General features: G+C 44.5%; 1 protein-coding gene and 1 non-coding gene across 2 annotated transcripts in view; one reads left to right on the forward strand and one right to left on the reverse strand.

Annotated features, from left to right (window-relative positions):
• The window catches only part of NOX3 (NADPH oxidase 3), a 61,998-nt gene that overhangs the window by 14,132 nt on the left and 21,658 nt on the right, over positions 1 to 26,208 (reverse strand). Inside the window, exons 8-11 of the mRNA XM_043592658.1 lie at positions 24,559 to 24,651; positions 21,844 to 22,097; positions 14,347 to 14,506; positions 3,187 to 3,333 (exon numbers count right to left, since the gene is read on the reverse strand). Of these exons, the coding sequence (XP_043448593.1) occupies positions 3,187 to 3,333; positions 14,347 to 14,506; positions 21,844 to 22,097; positions 24,559 to 24,651 (654 nt within the window). The remainder of the gene's footprint in view (positions 1 to 3,186; positions 3,334 to 14,346; positions 14,507 to 21,843; positions 22,098 to 24,558; positions 24,652 to 26,208) is intronic.
• On the forward strand, positions 17,370 to 17,454 carry TRNAQ-UUG. The gene has a single exon. It is a non-coding gene; the product is annotated as a tRNA-Gln (tRNA).

Here is a 26,208-nt window from a genome sequence, read left to right on the forward strand (position 1 = left end):
TGGTGTCAGCCTCCGGATTAGAGTGGCAGTATTGAACCCCCCACAGCCCTCTTGCTTAACAGTAGGATTGACTGGAGCCAGATAGTGAGTTGGTTTCGGTTGTGAGCAAATAAGAAGGCAGAGGCAACCAATTTACCTTTGACCAGGTGCCACATCTAAACACCAACCCAGGGCTGCGCTCCTTGGCTTCTCCACCAACCACATGGCTGAACACTTCCTTGATCTTATATGCATTGTATAATCCTGTTTCTTCTACTTTTCTCCGACTCTTCTTTTTATTCAAAGATGAAATGTTACATTTGTTTTCCTATGACATTCTCCTGCCTCACAGTACAGCTGCCTTCCCAGTCTGTAGTCACTTCTGGGGCACTTCTCTTCAAAGAACTTTCATTTTCATGGTACCAATTAGCATAGTCTATAAAGATCACTCCAGGGGCGCCTGGGTGGCGCAGTCGGTTAAGCGTCCGACTTCAGCCAGGTCACGATCTCGCGGTCTGTGAGTTCGAGCCCCGCGTCGGGCTCTGGGCTGATGGCTCAGAGCCTGGAGCCTGCTTCCGATTCTGTGTCTCCCTCCCTCTCTGCCCCTCCCCCATTCATGCTCTGTCTCTCTCTGTCCCAAAAATAAATAAACGTTGAAAAAAAAAATTAAAAAAAAAAAAAAAAAGATCACTCCAAACTTTCTCCCCCACGCCCTCATCTTCCTGCCTGGGTAGTGTCCTGGGACTTGAACTCCCCAAGCATATTTTTATGTAGAATTTTTTGTGTCCCTTCAAACTGATCATCGTAGCCAAAAATGAATCTTCAGATATTTTGTGACTTCAATTTACTTCCACATACAATTGTTGCGCGATTGCTATAAGCAGGAATGAGTGGGCGGTACAAAAAGAAATAGAGAAGGTCTATGCTCTGTGAGGAACTAGTCATCAAAGGAAGGGCAAGCCCAAGTGCACAACTACAACGACATAAGTCAGACCACAATCCTGTTTAACTAGAGACAGAAACAAAGTGCTCTGGAGAAGTAAACAAATTACCCTGCTGAAGCCCCGAGTCACTTTGACCAAGACGACTGGGGATGGCCATACAGGGAGTGGGGCTTTAAAGAACCATGCCACTCAGTAGGCAGCGGGGAGGACAGAAGACATGAAGTGATTGCCAGGGAGAGGGAACAGAGAGGGAAAACCTGTAGGCATGGAAATACGAGCCATTGTTCAGTGGCTCCCATGCCAGAGGAGCCCAGAGGGGCATGATGGGAATGGAATGGAACAAGTCCTTTGCCATCAGGTCAGGAAGGGCCTTCAAGCAGCTGCTAAGAAGCTTGGGCATTATTTAATAGAAAAAAGGGCCCTTTTCTACTTAGGTTAGTGGTACTGTGGAACTACCAATCAGTGATGTTCAAACATTTGGAATTATATTTGTTCCATATTTCTCAGCCCGACATTCAATTAATCTCCCAAACCCTGTTGATTTGCCCTTCATAATACCTTTTCCATCTGTCCCTTCTGTTCTTGTCATTCTGCCACTTTGAGGTTGTTGAATTCAGCTTAACAATTGGCTACTTCTAAAACAGCCTTTTGATTCCTCGCTGACAGAATGCACCAATTATTTTTTTTCCTGGAATTTGAGCATCTAAAGAGTTTCAACATGTCACGACAAAAATTTCGGAACACGTCTATTTTAATTTACTTGTATTCAGAAAAAAAGTGTATCTTACAGCACACTTTTAGAGGAGGCAGAGATAGGACGGGGCAGAGTTGTATTGTCACAAAAATCAAACAGAACCTCAGTCTCAAGACTCCCAAATGACTGGAAATTCCTGGATGGACACTTGAAATCAATTCACTTTAGAAGCTGAAAGCAAGCACGGTACTTGAAAGTAAAAAACAAAGGCTGTGTCTGTACTTCATCAAATGGATCATTAGTCAAAAATACCATTTGAATAAGGAAAATGTTTGTTTGGAAAACATAATTAACATTATTTAATTCATTAAGATGTTTTCGGCCTAGTTCCCAAGGAACCTGTCTTTCAAACTATCCCAGAGGAATAAATATTTAAGGCCTCCTGCAAATAAGACCATAAAAACTCATTTAGCTACTGAATTTCAAGCTCGGTCTTACTGGAATTTCAGAGTCAAATTTCACTGATCTCTTGTGGGGTCTGCATGTGTGTGTGTGAGTGTGTGTGTGTGTGTGTGTGTGTGTGTGTGTGACAGAGACAGAGAGAGAGAGAGAGAGAGAGAGAGAAGGAGGGAGAGAGAAGAAGGACTGGGAGGCAGAGGGCAGGAGCGCCCAACACCCACCCTCAGGAGCACATTCATTTGTAAATTTAGTGATTAATGCAAATCTTGGCTCAAACATACTTTCCTTAAAGTAAATATCAATCCAAGCAGCTATGGAAGTGCTGATTAGAACATAAAGTTTCATAAACCTGGGGATCACTTCATTGTTAGCTTCCATATTTGAGGAGTTAAAAAAAATTTAGAACTTAGTAGTTATCATTCAATATTACCAACACTGAAATACTACCCTAGTGTGGTATTTTGATATACACTATTTTGGGGAAGCTCCACCTTAATATTTCATTTCCAAACACCTGCCACAACAGAAGACCACCTTGATCTTAGGTGAATAAACATATGTGCACACGATTTCTAAGAATGCCTTAAGAAAAAGAAGTCTCTAGATAAATCATGTATTCATAATGATGATTTTCTGTAGACATTCACATACTTTACAATACAAAAGGTTGAATGTAAACACTTGCGAGTTTTTTCTATTTAACTCTGAATAGCTGAAAGCATAGAATTAGACCCAATCAGGAGCTGAACAAGACAATACAGTTAACCAGTAATATGCGCTTTGATGTCCCTGAAATGACAAATGCAACTTTTGGTGACATAATTTTTCTTGGATTTCCACGCTTGGGATTATCTTCCATTAACTAACGTCTTTTCTAATCTGCTTGTCTATTCTTCAGCAAGTTAACTGTAGATTTTTCCATTGCTATGATTTGAATAACTCTTCTAATCTGGTTTTATTTTATCCTTCTTTCCTTTTTAAGAACAGACAAATAAGTCTTTCATGCCACCAGATAACCATACAGCTCATTATTGACATGGTTTCTCTTCCCTTTGCTCTATTTTTAAATGACGTATGTAATATTGATCATTTTAAGAGTCTTATCAATACCTGATTTTCATCCCAGTTGGTAAGAAATATATGATAACTCAGAAAGTGAGCTTTCCCTCGCTCACTCATGAGTGTTTCCAGCGAGAGTAAGAGATCAGCAAACCATTCGAAAGCCCTTGGATCCCGGCAAATCCAGTAGAAATACACCTGTCAAGAGAGAAGACAAGAGAGTGGATCTGTCCCGCTTTTCATAATGTGCTGATAATCACAGACTGCTTTATCTCCATTAAATTATTTGAGCTCAAATGGGCACTTCTGCAAAATGACATGCTTCTCTCTGCCAGGGAACAGTCACACTGTGATTTCTTTTGAAAAAATTCACATTGTGTTTGAAAAAGTCCAGAGTGAATTCAGAGTCAGGAGTCTGTGGGCCGTTGCCAGTTTCACTGGATGAGGACCAATTCACCACATTCCTGGCTGTGCTTCTTTTCAGCGAGGTTAATAATCATAACTAGCTGTGCCTTTCACGGCTCCCCAAGGGGAATAAACCGTTAGACCAACCCCCTTCATCTTTACTCATGACCTAAGCTCGGGATTTGAACTCTCTTCTCCAGAGACCCCAAAGGCTTGTGCGCTAATCCACTTCCGCATCGTGACCTCCGGAGGGTGGAGATTATGGTAATTGCAGAAGGAAGCCACACGGGCCAGAAGTTTCCCCTCAGCCAGACATATCAGTGTCCAAGAAAGCTAGTGGGTGGTGGTAATAGCTTGTGTGTCAACTACTATAATGAAATTATGTCTAGGAACATTTTTTTTTAAACTCTCTGTGTTTAGCAAACGGCATGTGGCAAGGAGTATTATGGGTTTGCTGAAATAAAGGCTTAGTTTTTGTGCTTTGAGTTTTAGATAATTGTGCCTGGAAGAAACCACAGGAGAAAGATCTGGTAATTCTTCTGATTTTTCTCACAGCCCTGTTCCTTGCTACTCATTACTGTTTTCCTGCACCCCCCCACCAAAGAGACATCTCTGTTACTTAACGAGATCTACCAGGGGGCTGGCCTTGACCTCCATCAGCAAACATCTCCTCTGATAGGTGGTGTTCCCTGCCTCCTCTCTCCACCAGCCAGCCTGCAAGCTCACAAACATGATGAAACTTATAGATGAGATTTAATGAACAGATCAAGTTCACGAGGAAACAAAAAAGATCACAGAATGTATTTCAAGGCTAAAGATCTTGCCCATGTTCCCCAGGTTTGTTCAGGAATTTCTAATATGAAGTCAGTAAAAGCAAAAAAGCTAGAGGATAAGACCTTTTCTCTGAAGAATTAGAGCCCAGGGGCGCCTGGGTGGCTCAGTTGGTTAAGCGGCCGACTTCAGCTCAGGTCATGATCTCGTGGTCCGTGAGTTTGAGCCCCGTGTTGGGCTCTGTGCTGACAGCTCAGAGCCTGGAGCCTGTTTCAGATTCTGTGTCTCCCTCTCTCTGACCCTCCCCCGTTCATGCTCTGTCTCTCTCTGTCTCAAAAATAAATAAACGTTAAAAAAAATTAAAAAAAAAATTAGAGCCCAATATTTGTCAGACGGTACCACTACAGCTCCAATAATAATCTCTAAGTGCGGTAACCCCCCGACGGAGTGCCTGTTTCTTTGCAGTCGTAAATCTGAGCCATGGTTCCTTCTGGTGAGTGCCCCATGAACCCCGCCCCCCCAGCGCCCCCAACACACGAGTACAGCGATTGTGTTCATTCACTCACTTGTTGACTCAACAAATGTGTCCTACATCTCTATGTCGAGACTCTTCTCGGCTCTGGCACTTTAAGAGCACACAAAAGAGCAAAAATTTGCCATTCTCCTAGAGTTTGCGTTTAGATGCAGAAGAAGACGATAAAGCTCAACACGGAATACATCAGAGGGTGGTCAGCACTATGGAGCAACACAAGGTGGGCTGGAAAGGGCTGCGATACTACGTCAGATGGTCAAGGGAAGGGGACATTTGAGCAAAGACATAAAGGAGGCAGGGGAATCACGGTAGTGATGGAGGGAGCCAGGAGTGGGACCTCTGGGGAGGAGCCAGGGGGCTGGTGTGGCTGGAGTTGTGAAGGAGGGGAGGCAGCAAGAGACGAGGTCTGAGGGGGAGGCCGGGAAGCACAGATATGGGGCTTGGGGCCACCTTGACTTTGCACGAGAGGGGAAAGCACGGGGGAGTGTCTAGCAGGTCTGAGGACGGATCATGAAGCAAGGGAGGCTGATTTGACATCCTGGGTTGGTGATGAATACTGCTATCCTCTTTCCTTTCACTTTGTGTAGTGCCTAATCTGAATTATTCTTTGAGGGGCAGTCGGGGGGCTCAGTCGGTTAAGGGTCCGCCTTTTGATTTTGGCTCAGGTCATAGTCTCACGAACCTGAGATTGAGCCCTGCGTTGGGCTCTGGGCTGACAGTGTGAAGTCTCCTTGGGCTTCTCTCTCTCTCTCTCTCTCTCTCCCTCTGTCCCCGCCCCTCCCACACGTAGGAGCGCTCACTCTCAAAATAAATAAATAAGCCTAGAAAAAGTAAATTATTCTTTGAAAACCTTAGCCTTCCTCTTTCCTTGCTTTGGTCGTGGCGGAACAGAAAACCTATTGATTGAATTTAATGCCGTTCTGGCTTACGCACCTCCCCTTGCTTCCTGCTCTCAGTAGGTTGTTTTGCCCAGGACCATTCATGGTGGCATTCAGGTTAAAACAAACATCATTGATTTACTTTCTATTATTTCCACTCCTTAAGGAATGTGCTTAGCATGCATTCATGTAGGAAAAATACCCTGTTTACTTTTTTGAAAACCTGTCAATTTCAAATCCAGTCTCAATCATCCTTACTTGAAAAATGCCCACATCTTAGCTTCCTGCACACTCTGACCCTCACCCTTTCAAATAGAAATCATGCCTGTTCTTGCTTTCTTGTGGCTTTGCAGTGTGTCAGCGTTCTTAGGGCTTGCCGGGCCTTTTATACTTTTTACTTCCTTCTAATGGCTTTGTGTGTTTTTCCCTCTGTAATTGACTTACAGGTGACACAGGGCAGCTTTGGTGCAAGAGGCAATGAAGGAAAGCTGAATAGGCTCAGAAGTGCTTCAGGCAGAAAAGAAGAAAAGAGACTTTGAACGGAGAAAGAGGCTATTTACTTTGACTCTCTTTCATCCTTCTAACGGTGAGGGATACTCACTGTGAAGGGACAGGATAGTTCGACTTCTGCATTTCGTCCAGTAGGAAGGACCCGGTCGCTGGTAGAACAAATATCCCAAACTACAGGCTACACCTCTGTGATCTTTCCCACACTCACCCCTCCTCAGGCTCCAAAAAAAAAAAAAAAAAAACACCCCAAATCAGTTACCTGTCTAAAGCGCGGTTTCCAGAATTCTGTAGCTGGTATCGGGGCCCCAAATACTTAAGGCGACTTTAAAAAGTTTTGTTAAGTAGAAAGTCATCCTCAGGAGAGAGATGAAAGTTCAGGACTTTCACAGTAACAAAGTTATTGCTTTTACAGGACTCGTCGCACACATTTCTAGAGGTATAATGGATCCGCAGACGTTTCGCGAGGCCACTCCAGCAGCCCACAATGGGTTTAGAGCGCTCTGTGTGCACGTGGCCTGTCACAAGCCTTCATGTCACATCATTCCTGGCACGAACCACCGTACTGGACTCAGCCACCCCCACCTCGGAGGGCCTGGGTCTGAGCGACACACAGAGCCGTATTCTGTTTCGAGCGCCACCCACGCTCTCTGAAACTGGGCTCCTCTTCGAATTCTGCAGAATTGCATTGGACCAGGTCAAGGTACTCTGGGGTCAGAAGGAAATGGATCTGCGCCGCTTTTGGAGAAGCAATCTCAGAAAAAGAAATAAGAAAAGCTACCCATCGACTTTCCCAGGGGGATCCACTGGTGCCCCCCCCCCCCCCCCCCCCCCCCCCCCCCCCCCCCCCCCCCCCCCGTGAGAGGCTCCTATCTCACGGCCTGGAGAGTCGTCTCTGAACACAGGCAGAGGATACCTCCACAGGTACAACCTCTATTTCTTCAGACCCCACATCGATTCCCCGAGGATGGAATGGGGCCAACAATTTTTTATTTATTTCCTCTTCAAGGAAGGAGATTGTACCTGAGGACAGAGTTTGATGATGTGGTGAGGCAGAGTAGTTGGACACTGTGAGCCCGTGAGTCCTCTAACCTGTTCTAGACTCCTGGCTTCACCATCCCCATGGTCGTAACTGGGGGCAGGTTATTTACTGTGAGCCTGGATGACCGAGTACATAAAATGGCAGAAAGCCCACCACCCTCTAGAACAACAACCTACGGGATTATGGTGAGGGTGAGAGTGCCTGTGGTCATGGAAGCACAGTGTCTAACACGTGCATTAAGTGCTCAGACCTGTCAGTTGCGACCCCTGTTCTCTTCTCTGTTGTTTGGAGGAGCTTCCAGAATGCATACCACATGTCTATATTAGACAGAGCAAAGGGAATCATCGGCTTTACTTGGGGGGGGTCTGTGTTCCCATGGGTCACTTGTGAATTATAGAGGCAGTGATCACTGAGAAGAGGTGAAACCATGCTTTATCTCCAGTGCCAGTTTGTGAATATCAGCATTGATTGTAGGATGTGGTCCAAAAAGAGGAACCCCTTCACTGGCCAAGTGCATTCCAGGCTCTGCGTGTGCAAAGCCCACAGGAGGCATTTTACGGAGTGCCAGCGTTGACCTTGACCTTGACCAAGGCCTCCACCCAGGAGAAAGCCAGTGGGTTACACTGTGACCTCGCCTCCTTCTGGACAGCGCCCTCTGTTCCCCACTGTTATGAACTGGATGTTTGTGTTGTCTCCAAAAGTATAGGTTGAAACCCAATGTGATGGTATTTGGAGGTGGGGCCTTTGAGAGGAGGTTAGATTTCGGTGAGGTCATGAGAATGGGACCTCCAATGATGGGATTGATGTCCTTCTGAGAAGAGGAAGAGACCAGAGCTCTCTCTGTCTCTGTCATGTGAGGACACAGCCAGAAGGTGGCCATCTGTAAGCCAAGAGGCCTCCTCAGACCCCAATCATGTGGGCTTCCTGATCTCGGACTTCCAGCCTCAAGAACTGTGAAAAAAATAAACATCTGCTGTTTAAGCCACCCAGTCTATGGTATTTCTGTTATAGCAGCCTGAACTATATGCTCAGATACCCATGCAGTACAAAATACAGGACCGTCGGGGCGCCTGGGTGGCTCCGTCGGTTGAGCGTTGGACTTCAGCTCAGGTCATGATCTCACGGTCCGTGAGTTCGAGCCCTGTGTCGGGCTCTGTGCTGACAGCTCAGAGCCTGGAGCCTGCTTCACATTCTGTGTCTCCCTCTCTCTCTGCTCCTTCCCCATTCATGCTCTGTCTCTCTCTGAATCAACAATAAATAAACATTAAAAAAAATAAAAAAAAAACAAAAACAAAATACAGGACCGTCAGAAACTCTAAACAACTAGGGTGACAGAGATTTGCCACTGAGGGAATCAGTACCATTTTCCAAAAAGAGAGTTTTTCTCTCCAAAAAGATAAAGACTGTGGCTGATTAGAAAACATAAATAAATGTTAGTTATCCTCAAAAAGTGGTAGCTATTATTGTCCCAGCTTTTATTTTGTTGTTGTTGTTGTTGTCGTGAAGGTCCTCTGGATGAATATAATCGCAAACAAATTTTGAAGCAATATTTGTTCTTATTGAGAAACTTCCTTAATGTGGCTTCCATGTTCCGTTTTAAGGAAATATAATTACAGAATAATTTTTCTGATTAACCATTATAAGACGGAGGCCAGTCTTTGTCAACCATTTTTAGTCTCCAAGACTTTTTCTTTAAAAGATCTTTAATGTTATATCTCATGGCTATGCTACTGCTTTGCCCCGTGAGTGAGGACTCTCCTTGTTTGTGCCTCCATTTGTTCCCGTCATAGTTCATATGACTTGTTGGACAGCCAAAATGTTCATTAATAATAAGATCATTATATAAATTGTGAGCTACCCATACTTTGGGATGCTCCGAAGGCACTAAATAAAATGACAGTCAAATATCGGACAAAGGGCTAGTCTCCAAAATCTATAAAGAGCTCACCAAACTCCACACCCGAAAAACAAATAACCCAGTGAAGAAATGGGCAGAAAACATGAATAGACACTTCTCTAAAGAAGACATCCGGATGGCCAACAGGCACATGAAAAGATGTTCAGCGTCGCTCCTTATCAGGGAAATACAAATCAAAACCACACTCAGGTATCACCTCACGCCAGTCAGAGTGGCCAAAATGAACAAATCAGGAGACTATAGATGCTGGAGAGGATGTGCAGAAACGGGAACCCTCTTGCACTGTTGGTGGGAATGCAAACTGGTGCAGCCACTTTGGAAAACAGTGTGGAGGTTCCTCAGAAAATTAAAAATAGACCTACCCTATGACCCAGCAATAGCACTGCTAGGAATTTACCCAAGGGATACAGGAGTACTGATGCATAGGGGCACTTGTACCCCAATGTTTATAGCAGCACTCTCAACAATAGCCAAATTATGGAAAGAGCCTAAATGTCCATCAACTGACGAATGGATAAAGAAATTGTGGTTTATATACACAATGGAGTCCTACATGGCAATGAGAAAGAATGAAATATGGCCCTTTGTAGCAACGTGGATGGAACTGGAGGGTGTGATGCTAAGTGAAATAAGCCATACAGAGAAAGACAGATACCATATGGTTTCACTCTTATGTGGATCCTGAGAAACTTAACAGAAACCCATGGGGGAGGGAAGGAAAAAAAAAAAGAGGTTAGAGTGGAAGAGAGCCAAAGCGTAAGAGACTCTTAAAAACTGAGAACAAACTGAGGGTTGATGAAGGGTGGGAGGGCGGGGAGGGTGGGTGATGGGTATTGAGGAGGGCACCTTTTGGGATGAGCACTGGGTGTTGTATGGAAACCAATTTGACAATAAACTTCAGATATTGAAAAAAAAATGATAGTCAATCACTAGGTATTGATGCTGAAGGCAAGCTGAGCCATGTTATATAAAGGGAAAAAACAATAAAACAAAGTGCACATCTCTCTGTCTCTCTCTCCCCACATCTCTACGTACGAATAAAATAACACCGTGATATGCACATGGGTGGGTGTGCGTGCGCAGATGCATGGAGAAGCAAGGGAATGAGACACACCCCCATGTTTAATGGTGAACCCCTTAGAGAACAAAGTGGTGGTGGTGGTTACTTTGGGGAGGAAGGCCAATGGAGGGAGATTTTTGACTATTTTACTTGAATATTTTACAAGGACATTATACTCTCGTATGGCTTGTGTGGTTAATAAACCACAATATCAAAACTATTAATACTAGTCACCATCCCACAGGGCAAGGGTGAGTCCTGATAGGGGACTGAAGTCTTTTGAGGCTGTCTAGGGAACGATGGGGGGGGGGGGGGCACGGGTGTTTTCTGGAGAGGTAAACGTGGCCTCGTGTGTCCCAGTTCAATTTATTACAGCACTGTGAGTGGTTAGCAGAGGTGATCAATTCCAGGAGTGGCCAGAGCTCCAGTGTGAGGAAAAGGGAAAGCAAATAATTTCTCAAACTAAACAGATTAAATTAAGTGCATTTTTCATTCATTAGAAAAGAGAGCAGGCCCTCCTTTGTTTTATTAATATATTTAAGTAGAGTATGGATTTTTGCCTTTCTTGGCCGCCTTGCCTTGTTCCCACTGGCCCATGCTGTCTTTTTATTTGAATTATCTGTTTATTATATTAGGTTAAGAACCCAAGGCCATCTTGCATGGGACACACTATAAATACCCATTATCATGGTTATGTATTATTGAGGCGATGAAGGAAGACAATTTATGAAGAAATGAGATTATCTCAGTTTTTTGGTAATCTATCTTATTATAGTCTGAAGATTACATATGCAGTTAAGACAATGAACCAAATCTTCCAGTTGGCCGTTCTCTCAGCCCTGTCTACACGGCCGTGACATTAGGGGAACTAAAATGTATAAGCCAATATATTGATGCCCGCAATCCCCCCTTCCCCATTTGTACACACCTATTTCATTCATCATTTTGACAGTTTGCACAAGCAAACTGTCCTAATTTTTTTCAAAAGCTCTCTTCACAAATGGAGTGCGATGTGGAATTAATCATCCCGTTAGGCAGGCGTTGGAGGACATTCATTGCCAGGGGGTATTTACACGCCCAGCACTCAGCTTCCTTCAAGTTGTATCAGGGACTCCTCAACCACCCACACCTCCTCCCCTCATCCCGAAGATGTGTCCTGTGCGCATCTGCCTTCCACCAAGTGAAGTTTGACTCCTACTCCTGTGTTGAAAACACCTCTTTTCACATCTTACAGCCTTTCCCCATTTCCTTCCCCCCTGGCAAGCCATCATTCTAACTTGCTGTTACTTCGCCTTCTTGGGAAATTTCCTCCCAACCACTTCTCCCCCTCCTCCCCACCATCTTTAAAAATAAAAGATAGTTAGAAAGAAAATTTAAAACCCCGGCTTCAAATAGAAAACGCTACACACGATCCTAAAGAAGCAGCAGGCGTCCTATTGGCTATTCTCCTGCATTTAACTTAGAAGTGTTCTAGAATAACGTGGCAGAGGAGAAGGGTGAAGAGATAACAGTTCGCAATGGTTAACAACCAACAAAGCTTTTGGTTTTGTTAGTATTGTAGGCTTGCAACGTCAGGCTTGTATGTAAAAATGTATGCCTTTATGCCAACCGGTCTTTTATACAGGGAGGAGGAAATCGCATCTCATTGAAGTTAACCATCTAGGCTTAAAATTCCAGCTCAGAACCCCTAGGCTGCATTTCCCCCTTTCCTTACTACAGAAGAGAACAATCTGAAAACTCTAGTCCAGATCTATAATTGTGAGGACGCTTGTTAGATAAATATGTACTGCTGTGCTCCCCTGCACTTAAAAATTATATAGATGCTGACAGTTTCATGGAAAGGGTATTTATATTTCAAAAACATGTAGGCGGTCCTGACAAATATTAGTTACATAAGCCTAATGATAGTTGTACTCAAACAAGCACAGAGTGGCTTTAAAACAGAAAAACTTCTTTAAACTTCTTCTGCTACATGTAGACTCTAACAAGGTGAATCTTAAGCATAATTTGCAGCCTAAACTTTCAATAGCATGAAATCTCACCTCTTGCATAAAAGAGCCTTGATGTGGAAATTGGAAACACACGGTCCGACCCTGATTCAGCGGTTAACCAGCTGGGGGACTTCAGACAAATCATTTCCTCATTTCCCAGTCTAAGTACAGACTCTGACCTTTCATGGTCATATGCAAAGCTGGGAAGTTAAGACCTCTCAAGTTATTTTGTGATTCTATGCTTTTAGCTTTCTTCTGCCATATACCATTTGGGTTCCTCAGGACTAAACTGAGGATGTCACTTATCTGAAAGGGCAATGATGACAATTTGATAATACAAGCTATCGTTCCTATTAGCTTTGTGATCAGCTTCGATTTTTCTCATCTGTAAATGGGAATAAAAATGATAAGTTCCTTCAAAAGATGATGTGAGATAGTATGTGTAAAACGCCTAACTTCCCATCTGCCAGGTAGTCAAGGCTTGATGGGTCTAAGCTATTCGTAGTAGAAGTGGTAATCGAGCCACATCCTTGGCAGTGATAATGAACTTTTATATCATTCTGTACACATTTACGTCACATTATTCGCACATTACATTATTTCTTTGTCTTCTTTGGTATTAAAACTCCCCGTTGGATATGGGCCCTTATTTCTCCATTTCGCAGATCGGGAAACCCAGTCAGAGAGGTGACTTGAGTCACTCAAGGTGATGCATTTAGTGAGGGTGGAGTGAGGCTGGGGCGGATTCTCTGGCCAGGAGTCCCACAGTCTGCCTATATAACAATGGTGGCAGTCAAACACAATGGTGGCAGTCATATCTACCATATGTTGGTTATGTCATGGAAAGAGCCAGATGGATCTAATCTGAATCCTGATTCTGCCTTTTGCTACCCATGTATTTTTAGGGAACACACTTTGGTTTCTCTAACCTTCAGCTTCCTTATCTGGAAAACAAGCTTGGTATTATCTACTTTATAAAGTTGTTGGGAAGGTTATAACCATCAAATGAGAAAGTGTATGTCAAGCACCTGTCATTGGAAACTCACGAAATGATAGCTAGTTTTATTCTTATTTCTTAGTTGGGAAAGCCCCAACTTTAGAGCTCTTCTAGTCTCATACTGCCCCAGTGCTTTGAAGAATGCTCTTGCTCAATAAATGCTAGGTGGAGAAGGTTTCCATGGCTAACTAAGCTTGACAAAAGTGGGTGAAACAAAACCGAATGAGGTTCTTTTCTATAGAACTTATTTAATAGGGCAAGAAATGATGTGAACCTCCTAGAATGAGATTTGTAGTACTTTAAGTTCTTATGACCACAGAGTTCTCTTTTGTGGGCCATATCATAAGACTAATGTTCATATCCAACTATGTTAGACAGACATGCTAATCGAATTAAGTGAGTTCCTTTGACAGGTGGGAAAGTGTAGCCAAAGTGTGAACCCGAGAAGTGACAGAATCAGGACCGGAACCGGGCTCGCCTAATATCCCGAGTCCTCCTGAATTGACACCCCTCGGCGTCAACATGGCTCCCTTTCTCCTGCTGTTCTGGTGTCTACGGCTGGGCCTCGGAGGGTTAAAGTATGGGCAGTCTCTGGGCAGGACAAAGGAAGGAAGGTAACCGTGGAGGTGTCTAGTCAGAGAACACATCAGACATGACAAAAGAGAAGTAAGCAGGCCAGTGAGTTCCAACCGTGGCATTCTTGTTAAGGCTACGAGTGCACGGAGGGAAGATGTTGAATTGCATCCTGCAACCGTAGTATCAGGCCAAAGAGACTAAGGGAAAGGCCTCCTGTTAATATCACTAACTGTCGCCCAGTCACAAAGCCATTTGCAGCCTGTCCATATTTTACTGACATGAGCAATTACGTGTCCTGTAATGGCAACGAAGCAATAAAATTTATGTCTTGTCATCTTTAACAAGATTAGACATAACCCTTCTCATAAATGTAATACCGAATGGAGATTTTTAAGAACGTAAGTATAGTTAAGGATCCTTGAATTTATCCCTCATAGTTAATTAAAATCCTCCCCAGGAATTGGCAGATGATAGATAGAAGGATGTGGAACCTCTTAATCCACGTTAAGTGTGAACTAATGATTTTTTCCATACCTTGCTCAGCTTCAGCTGGGTGTGCGACTCACATCTGTACCATATGGATTTCAGGAGAGAGGCGAAGGGAGTCACCCCTATTCCTGCAGCAACGCACACGCTCACTGGGTAGTGAAACACGTCCGTCAGTGCGGTTCCAAACGGCCCGTCCACCGCCAGCCTGCAATCACAGAATGTGGCCTTGGTGACGTTCAGACGCGACGCTCTCGAAAACAAAGCCACCCTCAAGCACGGCTCTTTGCAGGATGTTTGTAACTGGGTGCAGGGGGGTTGGCTCTGAGCTTGAGAATGCCCTGTCTGGAGAGCCTAGACTTAACATGAGGAACTGGGGGCCTGGACTCACGGGGGGACGACCAGACAGGCCGGCCCAGGTGCATTCATGGTAGGACAAAGCCTGACTTTTCTGGCTTGAGCTCACTCCTCTTCCACGTGGCCAGCTCTTCTTACAATTTTCAGAAGCTTGTTTTGGCCCTGGTAGAAGAGGCCGTCTCTTCTCCTCGCCTCGCCTCGCCTCTCCTCTCCCCTCCCCTTCCCGCCCCTTCCCTCCTCTCCTTTCTTCCACCATCAAAGGAATAAAGCAGAAGGTGGTTTAGAAGGCTTATGTGTCCTTTTGCTAACATGCTTCTTCTCTGTTTTTACGTATTCAGTCCCACATCTTAGTGCGTTCATATCATTTTCATCTAATAGAAGCCATTCATTTGGAGTAAGTATAATTTTGAGATCATTTGTCAGGTATGTGGAACTTCTAAAACTTGTTGTTTCAGATTACGTGAGCTCAAAATCTGTGATGATCAGGCCGGGAACGGCACTGACGTTTTGTCTTTGCTTAGCAAGTTCTTCTTGGTAAGGATGAAGCATATTTACTGAATAAATACGATTGTCTTTAACATGGTCCGGAAGAGACTGGCCCCCGGATTCGACTCCATTTCTCAACACCAGTTCTCCACACTGGCTTTTCTTTCCTTCCCCAAAATACACAGTACCCCCCTTCTGCCACAGGGCCTTTGCCTGTGATGATCCAAGTAATCACTAGGAATCCTCGGTCCCGATTCCTCCCCTCTCCCTGTCTTGGTTCATAGTTACCCTTTCATTAGGTCTTCTGTCAATCATCATATCCCTGGGGGAGCTTCGTGGATCCTTTGCACTAAGGCTAAATCCCCTTTTATATACTTTATAGCCCCATGCACCCCTCCTCTGTAGTCCGCATCACTGTTGTAGTTTTACAGTTTTGGGGGTGTGTGCGCGTGATTTGATTTGTGTCTCTCTTGATCACGAGGCAACAAGTTCTCCAGAGGGAGGGGCCGGGTCTGTCCTTGCTCACCACTGCGTCCCAACGCCTGGCATGCTCTGCGGCACGGAGCTGTTCGGTAACAATTTGTTGAATACATTGTAAAGGGAACGTTTAAAATATTTCAGTCAGCAGAATGTATTAAATAACCTCAACTATTCCAAAAGCACACATTTACATATGAACAGAGATATGCTAATTAAAAGGCTTCTAAGTTATTCATAACCATTCCCTAAGGGGTGTCTGTAGAAGGCACCCGAGGTTGGCCCATTTGGGCTTACTTTGTGTTCATGAAAGTTCAATTGGGTTTTATTTTTAAATATTCCATATGCCAGACCTCCTAATAATTCAAATTAACTCTCTCCAAGTTAATCTTAATTAATAAGGCTTTATTACATATTGATTTATGGAAATGGAAGAATAAAAATAAAAGGTCATTAACCAGAAAGGGTTAGTATCTCAGCCCACTGTAGATTATTTTATAAATAATTAGATAAGGGGAATTGAGAGAGAAAAAATGAAACTGTCCAAGGATTAAAATGTCTTACCGTTAATTGTTTTTATAATTAGTTGTATTTGGGACTTCTCTGACACTGATTTGAAAAGATAACAATTAAACGCAAAGAAGAATTGTGTCACACAATCCACAGAAACACACAATAGCTAAATTTCCTCATCATCACAATTGTGCACCTAAGCTGGGAGAGGCAGGAGAAAATATTGAGTCCAACTGCCCTGATAATATAGATAATATAGTCATCCTTCCTTCCACCACCCCGACAGCTGATCGCATTCTGCTGTTAACTTGCCGGGGGCGGAGGGGGGCAGTTCAAAGCAATAGACAGTTTTTCGCACGTCTCACCGACCTCTGTCTTCTGACCACACTCCCGAGAAACGCGCACCAGCTCTCTTCCCTTTCTTGTCTCAGGTCTTTCAATGGTTGATGGTAGCTGTCGTGACGCCCTGATTGTTCTTTTCTGGACCCAAACGTCTCCATTTCCGGAGACCTCTCGCAATCCTGAATCGACTCTCTTTGCCCAAATTCTTGTTCATCGAGTTCACCCAGCTACTTCCTCTTCGATCTGGATCCAGAGTTTAAGGATGCCGCTTGGAAAACGATGAGCCTTTCTGGCATCCACACCGTGCGGTGCCTTGTTGCTCTGGTCCGCGGCACACCCACCTGCCTCATCGACCTCCACCCTCGACTCTCTGAACCCATGGCCTTTGCTCATAGACACGTTCTCCCTGTGGTCATTGCTGTCACGGACATATCTGCGGTCGGTGACCTTTCATGGTTTGCTAATAATAATAGCCAGCCTTTTTTTTTTTTTTTTTTTTAACTATGCGTCATGTTAAGGGCTTTTAAAGGACTGTCACCTTTAAACCTAAGCAAACTCTTAGGTACTACGGTTATCATCTTTATTTTACAGATGGGGAAACTGAGGCACACAGTGACATGTACTCTCTAAGAGCACATGCAAAACTGGGCTTTGAACCCAGGCTGTCAGAACTGAAATCCTTGGCTCTAGGAAGCAGGTTAGTCACTGAAATCTCTAGCATCAACTCTGAGAAATTCCTCCGTTTTACCTCAGAAGGCAAAGTGCTTTAAAATAGCTCCCATTCTCTTCCCTTTTCCTGGGCACAGAATAAAGAAGTTTCCCAGCTCTCTGTCTAGGTTTGCTTCTTGCCTGGGCCTCACAGATTCCTCGGGCTGGTTTAAATCCTTTCTGGGGATGCCTGGGTGGCTCAGTCGGTTAAGCGTCTGACTTTGGCTCAGGTCATGATCTCACGGTTTGTGGGTTCGAGCCCCACGTCGGGCTCTGTGCTGACAGCTCGGAGCCTGGAGCCTGCTTCGGATTCTGTGTCTCCCTCTCCCTCTCTCTGCCCGTCCCCCACTCTGCTCTGTCTCTCTCTGTCTCAAGAATGAATGAACATTAAAAAAAATTTTAAAAATGTAATGATCAGGTCATGATCTCACAGTTCATGGGTTCCAGCCCCAAGTGGGGCTCCACGCTGACAGTGCAGAGCCTGCTTGGGATCCTCTCTCTTTACCTCTCTCTCTCTATCAGTTCCCCACTTTCATTCTCAGTCTCTCTCTCTCTCTCTCTCTCTCTCTCCCTCTCTCTCAAAATAAATACATAAACAAACTTAAAAAAATCCTTTCTGGGTCCAAAGCAGTGAAAAATTATACTTCTCCCTCCCATGTGTTTGATTCAATTCAAAGACAAAATAATGTTAATAGATAAAATCGAACAAGGAAATCCAGTAAAATTCTGATTCTTCATATATTGAAGAGTTAGACAATTATGCCTACACGTGTATAGAGGCAGAGATCAGTGAGTTTAACAAATGAAGGGAAACTGCACTGTTTCCAACAACTCGTTTTCAGTCTTTCAATAAATATTCACTGAGTACCAACTAAGAGTTAGGGCCTATTCTAGGCACTGAACGCAACAAAGTGAGCCAAATGGATAATGTCCCTTTTCTTATGGAACTTCCATTCTAGCGTGGGAAGATACCTGGTAAACAGATAAATGAGCAGATATTTCGTGTGTCAGGTGGTTGATAAGTACCATGTGGAAGAATGAAGCAGGGCACGGGACAAAGTGGTTGTTGAGCTTCAGTTGGGGGTCATCGTCTCAGACGGGGCAGGAAGGAAACACCTCACTAGGAGACATTTGAACAAATGCCTGGGGGAAGTAAGGGAGCAACCAAACAGAGATCTGGGGAAGAGTGCTCCAGATGGAGGGGATAGAAGTGGTAAAGGTGATTAGAAGAGAAAAAACAAGAAGGAAGCCTGGAAGAACGGCTGAGTGCAAGGTGGTGGTGGTGGGGGGTGGGCGGGGAGGCAGGAGGTGGGGCAGAGAAGCCCAGGAAGACCTGGGGGGGGGCAGGGGTGAGGACATATCATGTTGGGCCTTGAGCTGATGATGCACTCCACAGATAGAAGGCATATTGACTACCGAGAAACATGACTGAGTTCTTGTTGGGGTATTGGCTGAAATGCCAGCTGGTGGGCGAAAGGGAAGGTTGGTTGATAGACCAGGCAACTGTATACACTGACAGCAGAGACCAGGCTAGAGACAGGATGAGAGCACTGATCTGGGCAACGCCAAAAGGAGGGCAGGGACGTTCCGTGTGTCCAGTTTTACTCCCGATTTTAGGCCTTTGCACTGCATTCTGAATCTTAGAATTCTGCTACATTGCTTCCTTTCCATGATTAAAAAAGAGAAGGTCTTAAATGGAGTAGTAGTTAGGTATTGTCAGCTGATTTGTCTCCAGAGATGATGCTTATACAGTCAAACCTTGGATGGCGAGTAACTCGTTGGGGGAGTGTTCCACAAGACACGCAAACATTTCTAGTTTGATAAACTAGTGATGTCTTGCAGTATGAGCAGTATGTGACGCTGCAGGTCACATGATCACAACTGAGCTATTAGGTCTTGTGTGTGTCTCTCTCTCTCTTCACAACGATTTTGGGTGATCGTCTCCCATGCTCGGGTGCTCGGTCTCAGGCTGTGGTGTTTGGCAGAAATCCTTGATGTTTCAGAACATTGGACAGTGCCCATAACCGGCACTAGGGTATTTTTTGTCACTTCAGAGTCCCTATGGACAGTCCTTTGCTTTTCCATGCCTGAGTAAGCTTAGGAACGCTTTGCTTCATTGTAGGTCATTGGATAGGTGCTTTGTTAAAGTTGCGTGAAAAGAAAAAGATCCCACTGAGCCAACAGATAGCAGTGATTCTGTTGGTGATAGTGAAAGTCGTCCTACACAACCGCCCTCCTCTCTCTTGTCTCCCTCACACCAGCCACGGAGGTTTTCAAAGGTACGTACAGGTTAATCTGTTTATTATTTTTTTTAATATTGTGTGTTTTCTTTGTTATTTCGTATTATATTACAGTATCGGAATCATTTTTACATGAATATTTTTGGGTTGTGGAACCCAAATAATTGGGTTGGGTTTCCATCATTTCTTATGGGGAAATTCGCTTTGATATACCCGTGCTTTGGATTATAAGCATGTCTCGGAACGAATTGTGCTCGCAGACCGAGGTTTTACCGTACTTGGTTTGTTATCACACCATTCTTCAGTTCCAGGCTTTGAAATGAAGGCATGTGACTCTTCCTACCTAGTGAACGTGACCAAGCCCAGTGCTACACGGTTACAGTTCAGTGTCTCATGGGGAGGGGGGAAGAGGGACGATTGGCTAAATAGGTCCTGAGCCTTGCGTTTATTCGAGTGCCTAGTTTGCCACCTGTAAATATTTGTTAAAATAAATGAGCTGAAGCATCCCTATTGGGTCTGGGTATTCGTTAATCTCTTCATTACATATTTACTATGTACCCAATACATATCAGACACTGTGCCAGGCACCGGACATATAGGCAGGGACAGACAATGCCCTGCCCTCCGAAAGTCCAATCCTAAGTGCGTCCTGACAGCATTCGCCACCTAGTTTCTTACGTCGGTGGCTACTGCTTGGTAGTTCCTGACACCATTCAAGGATGGCAGAGGCAGGAATCTCTTTCTCTTTTTTTTTCTTTTTTTTAATTTTAAAAATTTCTTTAATGTTTATTTACTTTTGAGACAGAGAGAGAGAGAGAGCAGGGGAGGGGCAGAGAGAGGGGGAGACACAGAATCTGAAGCGCGCTCCAGGCTCCGAGCTGTCGGCACAGAGCCCGACGCCGGGCTCGAACTCACAAGCCATGAGATGATGGCCCGAGCTGAAGTCAGACACTTGACCTACTGAACTACCCAGGCGCCCTGAGAAGAGGGAAACTTTTGATGCGTCTTTTGAAATGTCAAATTCTTCCAACCGTTTTTCTCCACATTTTTTGTGTGTGTCCGTGTTTTTCGGGGGCCTTGAACGTGGGTTTTGCCTGCTTATTGGGTAATCCAGCTGTAAGAGTGGGAATCGACTTTAAGCCATTGTTTGCTAACGGAGGCCAAGGCCTGGTAATTTACGGTGGGACTTCGGTCTGGTGCCCAGACCTGTCTGAATAGGCTGTCATTGTGGGTTGAATTGTGTCTCCCAGCTGATATGTTGAAGTTCTAACCTCGGTGCCTTAGAACGTGACCTTATTTGGAAACAGGGTTGTTGCAGATGTAATTAATCAAGTTAAGATGAGGTCATACAGGAGGAGGGTGGGCCCTTCATCCGATATGACCAGGATTTATAAGAAGAGGCCACGGAGACACAGTCACGGAGGGAAGAACACCGTGTGACGACAAAGGCAGAGGCTGAACTGCCGGAGGCTGCGAGCCAAGGAATACCGCGCATTGCTGGCAAACCCCCAGAGGCCGGGAGGAGGCAAGGGAAGATTCTTCCCGAAGGGTTTCAGAAGGAGCTTGGCCCTGCTGTCACTTAGATTCAGCCCCGGAGCCCCGAGAACTGGGAGAGAATACGTTTCTGTTGTTTTAGGCCACCCGGTTTGTGTTCCTTTGTTACCACAACCCTAGGAAATGAGTCCACGTGCTACTGGTGTTCTTTACCCTTCTCAGACCCCGCCCCCCGTGCATCTCCCTTGCAGCACAACCAACTCCTCTGCGTGCAGATTGATATTGATTCCATCGGCCCCCCCGGGGTCCTAGAAAATGGAGGCAGCGCCTTGGCATCTCCGTATTTCTGACACACGGTGGAGGTTAATTGACACTTGTTGTATACACACACGCAGGACTGACTGAATGAAGGGGCACAACTACCTTTCTTGACTCTCAGATCACTTTGTCCTTCTGTGAACTTCCATCTGTAATTGTTTAGCACCTTCTCCAGTGGATGGGGCCCACCGGATTCATTCTGACCGTGAAGTGTCCTCCTTATGAAGACCAAAATGGCAAATATAATTTAAAGACCTCCGACTGTAAGAGCAGAAAAGTTCACAGGGCTTTCTTACTCATCACAGGCTGCATATAATTAGCCAAGGGTGGTTTTGGAGCTGAGGAAGCAAAATGCTCCTTCTTCCTGGATCGCTGCCTGCCTTTGTTGAACGTTTTTTTTTTTTTTTTTTTTTTTAAAGACATGTACTTGCCTCTACTGGAAATCTACTAAATTATACTTTTTATATAGGTTCCCAAAGTTAAAAAATGGGTTAAAACTTGCCCTTCTAGAATAAAGATATTGCTGGGTTTGGTAAGCACGTCGATGCACTAAAATGCCTTATTTGTTCTACAATTCTAACTTGTGTGTAAAAGAGAAACGGGCTCTGACCTTGGCAAGCTCCAGGACTCCTTCCGGGCCTGTCCTCCTGCCCCAAAGGCCTTACACAGAGCTTCCGTCCAGTCTCCTGCTACCCGGATGTGCACACTGAAGAAGTTCTCCTGAGGGGCCGACGTGAGGGTGAAGGGGTGCCATTCCAGCCACGATATGGACGGGCACTGTATCAAGACGTATTGCCCCGGCGCCATTTTAAAGTTTCGCTTTTTCATGTGAAGTTCTAGAACTCCAGATGGGTGGCTCACCACCTAAATCAGAGCAAGAGAATCATTTGTTTTTTCTTACCCCCTCAGGTTAAAGAAGAAGAGACTGGCTTTTGCTCCATCAGACGTTTTTAAATTTTGAAATCAGCTCTTTTGAGGTATAATGTACATATACCATTTGCCGTCAACTTCCAAGGATCTTGGCCATCCCTTTCATATCTGGCTGCCCAACTCTAACAAGCGTTGACGATCGTCTCCTTCCGGGTACTGTGGGAGATGTGGGTAGCTGTACCCTGGTGCCATGTGGTGTCTGGCCTGTGACTTTAGGTCTCAAATGGCCAAACTCTGGGTAGCACAGCTGAGCAGGACCAAGAGAGTAGAAGCTAGCCTATCAGCCATTGCACTTAATTATGCATTCTTAAAATACTTACAGAATTCTTAAAATACAGAATTATCTCCATGTTTTTAAAATGTAGGTCTGAGTTTGTTACTGTTTTCAACAATTTGTACATTTTCTCAATCTCTGGTTGATTAACCCTGTGATTTTTTTTTCTTTCTTTTCAAATAAATGTTTTTGATGTTTATTTTTGAGATGTAGGGAGACAGGGCATGATTGGGGGGGCGGGCAGAGAGAGCGGGAGACGCAGAATCCGAAGCAGGCTCCAGGCTCCGAGCTGTCCGCATAGAACCTGACACAGGGCTCAAACTGGTCAACCACGAGATCATGAGCTGAGCCGAAGTCGGACTCTTAATTGACTGAGCCACCCAGGCGCCCCAACCCTGTGAGTTTTTTCATTCTAGGTGGAAACCAATCTTCAAATTCACTGTGAAATGTTTTGTTTTGTTTTAGTTGGGTCTTTTCCAATGTCCTGCTTAGGCTCTGAGTTTTAGGTGGACTCCTCTTACTGCTTTTTTTTTTTTTTAAGTTTATTTATTTATTCTGTGAGAGAGAGGCAGAGAGAGAATCCCAAGCAGGCTCCTCACTGTCAGTGATAATTCCGACGTGGGGCTTGAACTCACAAACCATGAAATCATGACCCCATCCAAAACCAAGAGTCCAATGCTTAACCTACTGAGCCACCCAGGCACCCCTCTTAATCACTTTTTTAAGAGCCTTGCAGGGCACCTGGGTGGCTCAGTTGGTGAAGCGTCTGACTCTTGGTTTTGGCTCAGGTCATGATCTCATGGTTTGTGAGATTGAGCCCCACATTGGGTTCTGTGCTGACAGATTGGAGCCTGTTTGGGATTCTCTCTCTCTCTACCTCTCTCTCTCTTTCTCTCCCAGAATAAATAAACTTAAACAACAACAAAAAAAGAGCTTTGCAACTTGGTGCTTACCGGAAGGAAAGAACTAATTTCCCTTCCTCGATTTCCATCGTTTTCTGAAAAAAAAAAACAAAAAACAAAAAACAAAAAACAAAAAAACAATCTCTCTAGGCCCCCATGGCCTTTTTTGTGGCAGGAGGTGGTGGGAACAAAATCAAACGTCTAGATCCTGTGACAGTATTTTTCCATTCGGAAGAGAATCTCACAGCATTTTAATCATTAGTTCTGTTTCCCATCTCCCTACTGATATTTGTTCTGATTCTGCTGTTAAATTGTCTCCCTAGTAACGGCTCTAGTGGATTTCCAGAAGTTTTACTGTCTGGCTTTTGACGTAGCCTGATATCCTTTGGTGCTTAACTTAAAAGCAACAACATGGAAAGAGCTTAAAACAGAAATATGAAGCAATTTCTATGCATCTGTTTTCATGAAGACAGTTAAGGAGATAGAGTACTCTGTTAATATTGTATTAGCAATATAGGTTTGGTGAGCACAGCATTTCTTCTTGGAGGTTTAAAACACCGGGGGCAGGGTACCTGGTACTTTTCAGTCTCCTAGACAGGTACCTAGTCTAGGTACTCACATCTTCCTCCAGCACATGGTAAAACTTGGAGAGCTGTGCGGAGGGGTGCAAATTTGCAAAAAATCCCAGAGCCCTCACTCACTAGGTGGGGCTCCGTGTTATACTTCCACTCTGAACCTGAGGGTGATTGTTCCCCGATCTTCCGCCAGTAGCCCCAAGTGGGAGTGTGTGCCCTTGAAAATGTAGGTCTATTATTTGTGTGCCTGCAAAATCCCCGACTTCGTGTGCTGAAGGAAGCCATTGTACTGGAAGTTACCATGACCAACGTAAAGCTTAGTCCTCCTGCCCGTCCCCACCCCCCCACCCCCCGAAACAAGTCCCCTAGTGAGAAACGGAAAGAAAGAGAAAAAGAGATGATTTCTACGCTGCACCGTAAACCTTTATCAGAATTCTGTGTACCAGTCTGGAGCCCTGATCCCTGTCCTCAGTAAAATTAGTCACACCAAAAGATGCGCAGGATGCAAGCAATTATTAGAACAGAAGATGGGCCTCTAAATTACAGACAGTTCTGCAATAAAAATGGCAAATTAAAAACTTGGGCTAATAAAAAATTTCCATCTACACTCAGGCTTTTATTCAGACATAAAGCTACATGCATACCTTGGTAATGACAACTTCTTGTCGAAACCGCCAGAACCTAATTATTCTTTCACACGTATATAAGACCACAGGGCCTAACACCCATTTCCAAGCCTGCAGAGAGTAGCAGAGAGAGAGAGAGAGAGAAGAAAAGGAAATGAAAATAGAATCCAGATATTTTCAATTTGAACGAAATCAATACATAACATGATGGGATTCAGACATTTTCCTTTAACTTTGGGCCAGTTATCAACAATAAAGATATCTCCTTGTATTAAATACTATAACATTCAATTATTCCTTGAAGTGTACAAGCTTATTTAAGAGATTAAACTCTTCTGTATTGGTTTTTATGCTTACTTGATCAATGATGCCTTTATGTAATTAGAAATAATTGAATTTGCAAAGAAATAGGAAAGCAGATTGATGTTTACGTTACATATGATAGGGTCATAAATGCTCCCAACTCAGCCAAAGTCAAAGGCTTACAAAGCGATATTCGTGAGCCAACAAAGGACATGGGAAATTAAATAAAAGCATTTTGAACAGTCATTTTTGGGGGCCAGCAGTGCGTCACAACGTGGGGGTCTGCCTCAAGGAGCCCCCAAATCCACAAGCGTATCCACACACACCCACACAGGCATGCATATCCAGTGTTATCAGGAATAAAACTTAAAAGGAGTGTCTCAGAACTTTAAATCGAGATTTACAGAATCAGAACACAATCCACCACCATCTTCTTGGCAGTTGAGACAGTGAACATTTTAATTCTTAATAAATCCCATCCTATGTCAACCTCTTATGAGAATCACGTGCATTATTAACGATCGGTTTGCCAGCAGGCTAGTCTTGTACCAGTGGGTGTGGCGTCCTCCTCCCTTGGAAGGGATGTAACTTAAAATGGCGGAAGACTTATACTAGGTCGGGGACCAAACCACCCCACGAGGCAAATGGTTATTCTCTGTGTTTGACACAAGAGCAAACGGAGGTCCGGCAAGATCAAACAGATTTTCCGGGGTCGCAAAGGCAGTTAGGTGCACCAGAAAAACCTGACCCCAGAGGGCTCTGACCGCCTGGCCTGTGTACTTGCCGTGTAATCATGCTTCTTTCTGTCTACTGCCGGCCTTGGTACTGACCCTTGTTTTACCAAACGCTAGAGGCTCAGTCTTCATTGAATTTGAGGGTGTCAAGAGTTCTTTGAAGTCTAGTCCAATTCTTCATCTAAAGAAGAAAAAACCCCGAGGTTGTGGGAATGGGTAGAACTGAGGAGATAGAACTGGATCCTGGGGAGCCAGGACTGGAACTCAAGTCTTTCCTAATTCCCCTAAGTTCCCTGCTTGGGATTCTAAATGCACCGCCACCTTCCTCCTAGCACACGGCCTTGGGAGTGGGAAGGAGGTCTCACTCTTTTGAACTCAGGTTCGCTAGACCCTCTCTGGCTGACTCGCCGTCTTTGTTGATCATTACTCTCTTACCCGTTATCCTGCTCTGTGGCGTTGACAGGTCACAAGCCCTTCAGTGTTATTTTTGCTTCCGTTATCTTTCTTGTGTTTCTATTTCTCTTTTGTTTACTGCTGGGTCTGTTTGCATGGCAGCTCTTCTCACCTACATCAACCCTCCTTGCTTTTTCCCCGGGAGCCTCTTGTTTGCCTGATAAAGGCTCAATTTATG

This window comes from Prionailurus bengalensis, chromosome B2 (genome assembly GCF_016509475.1).
Source record: "Prionailurus bengalensis isolate Pbe53 chromosome B2, Fcat_Pben_1.1_paternal_pri, whole genome shotgun sequence".
In the NCBI taxonomy this organism is placed as follows: domain Eukaryota; kingdom Metazoa; phylum Chordata; class Mammalia; order Carnivora; family Felidae; genus Prionailurus; species Prionailurus bengalensis.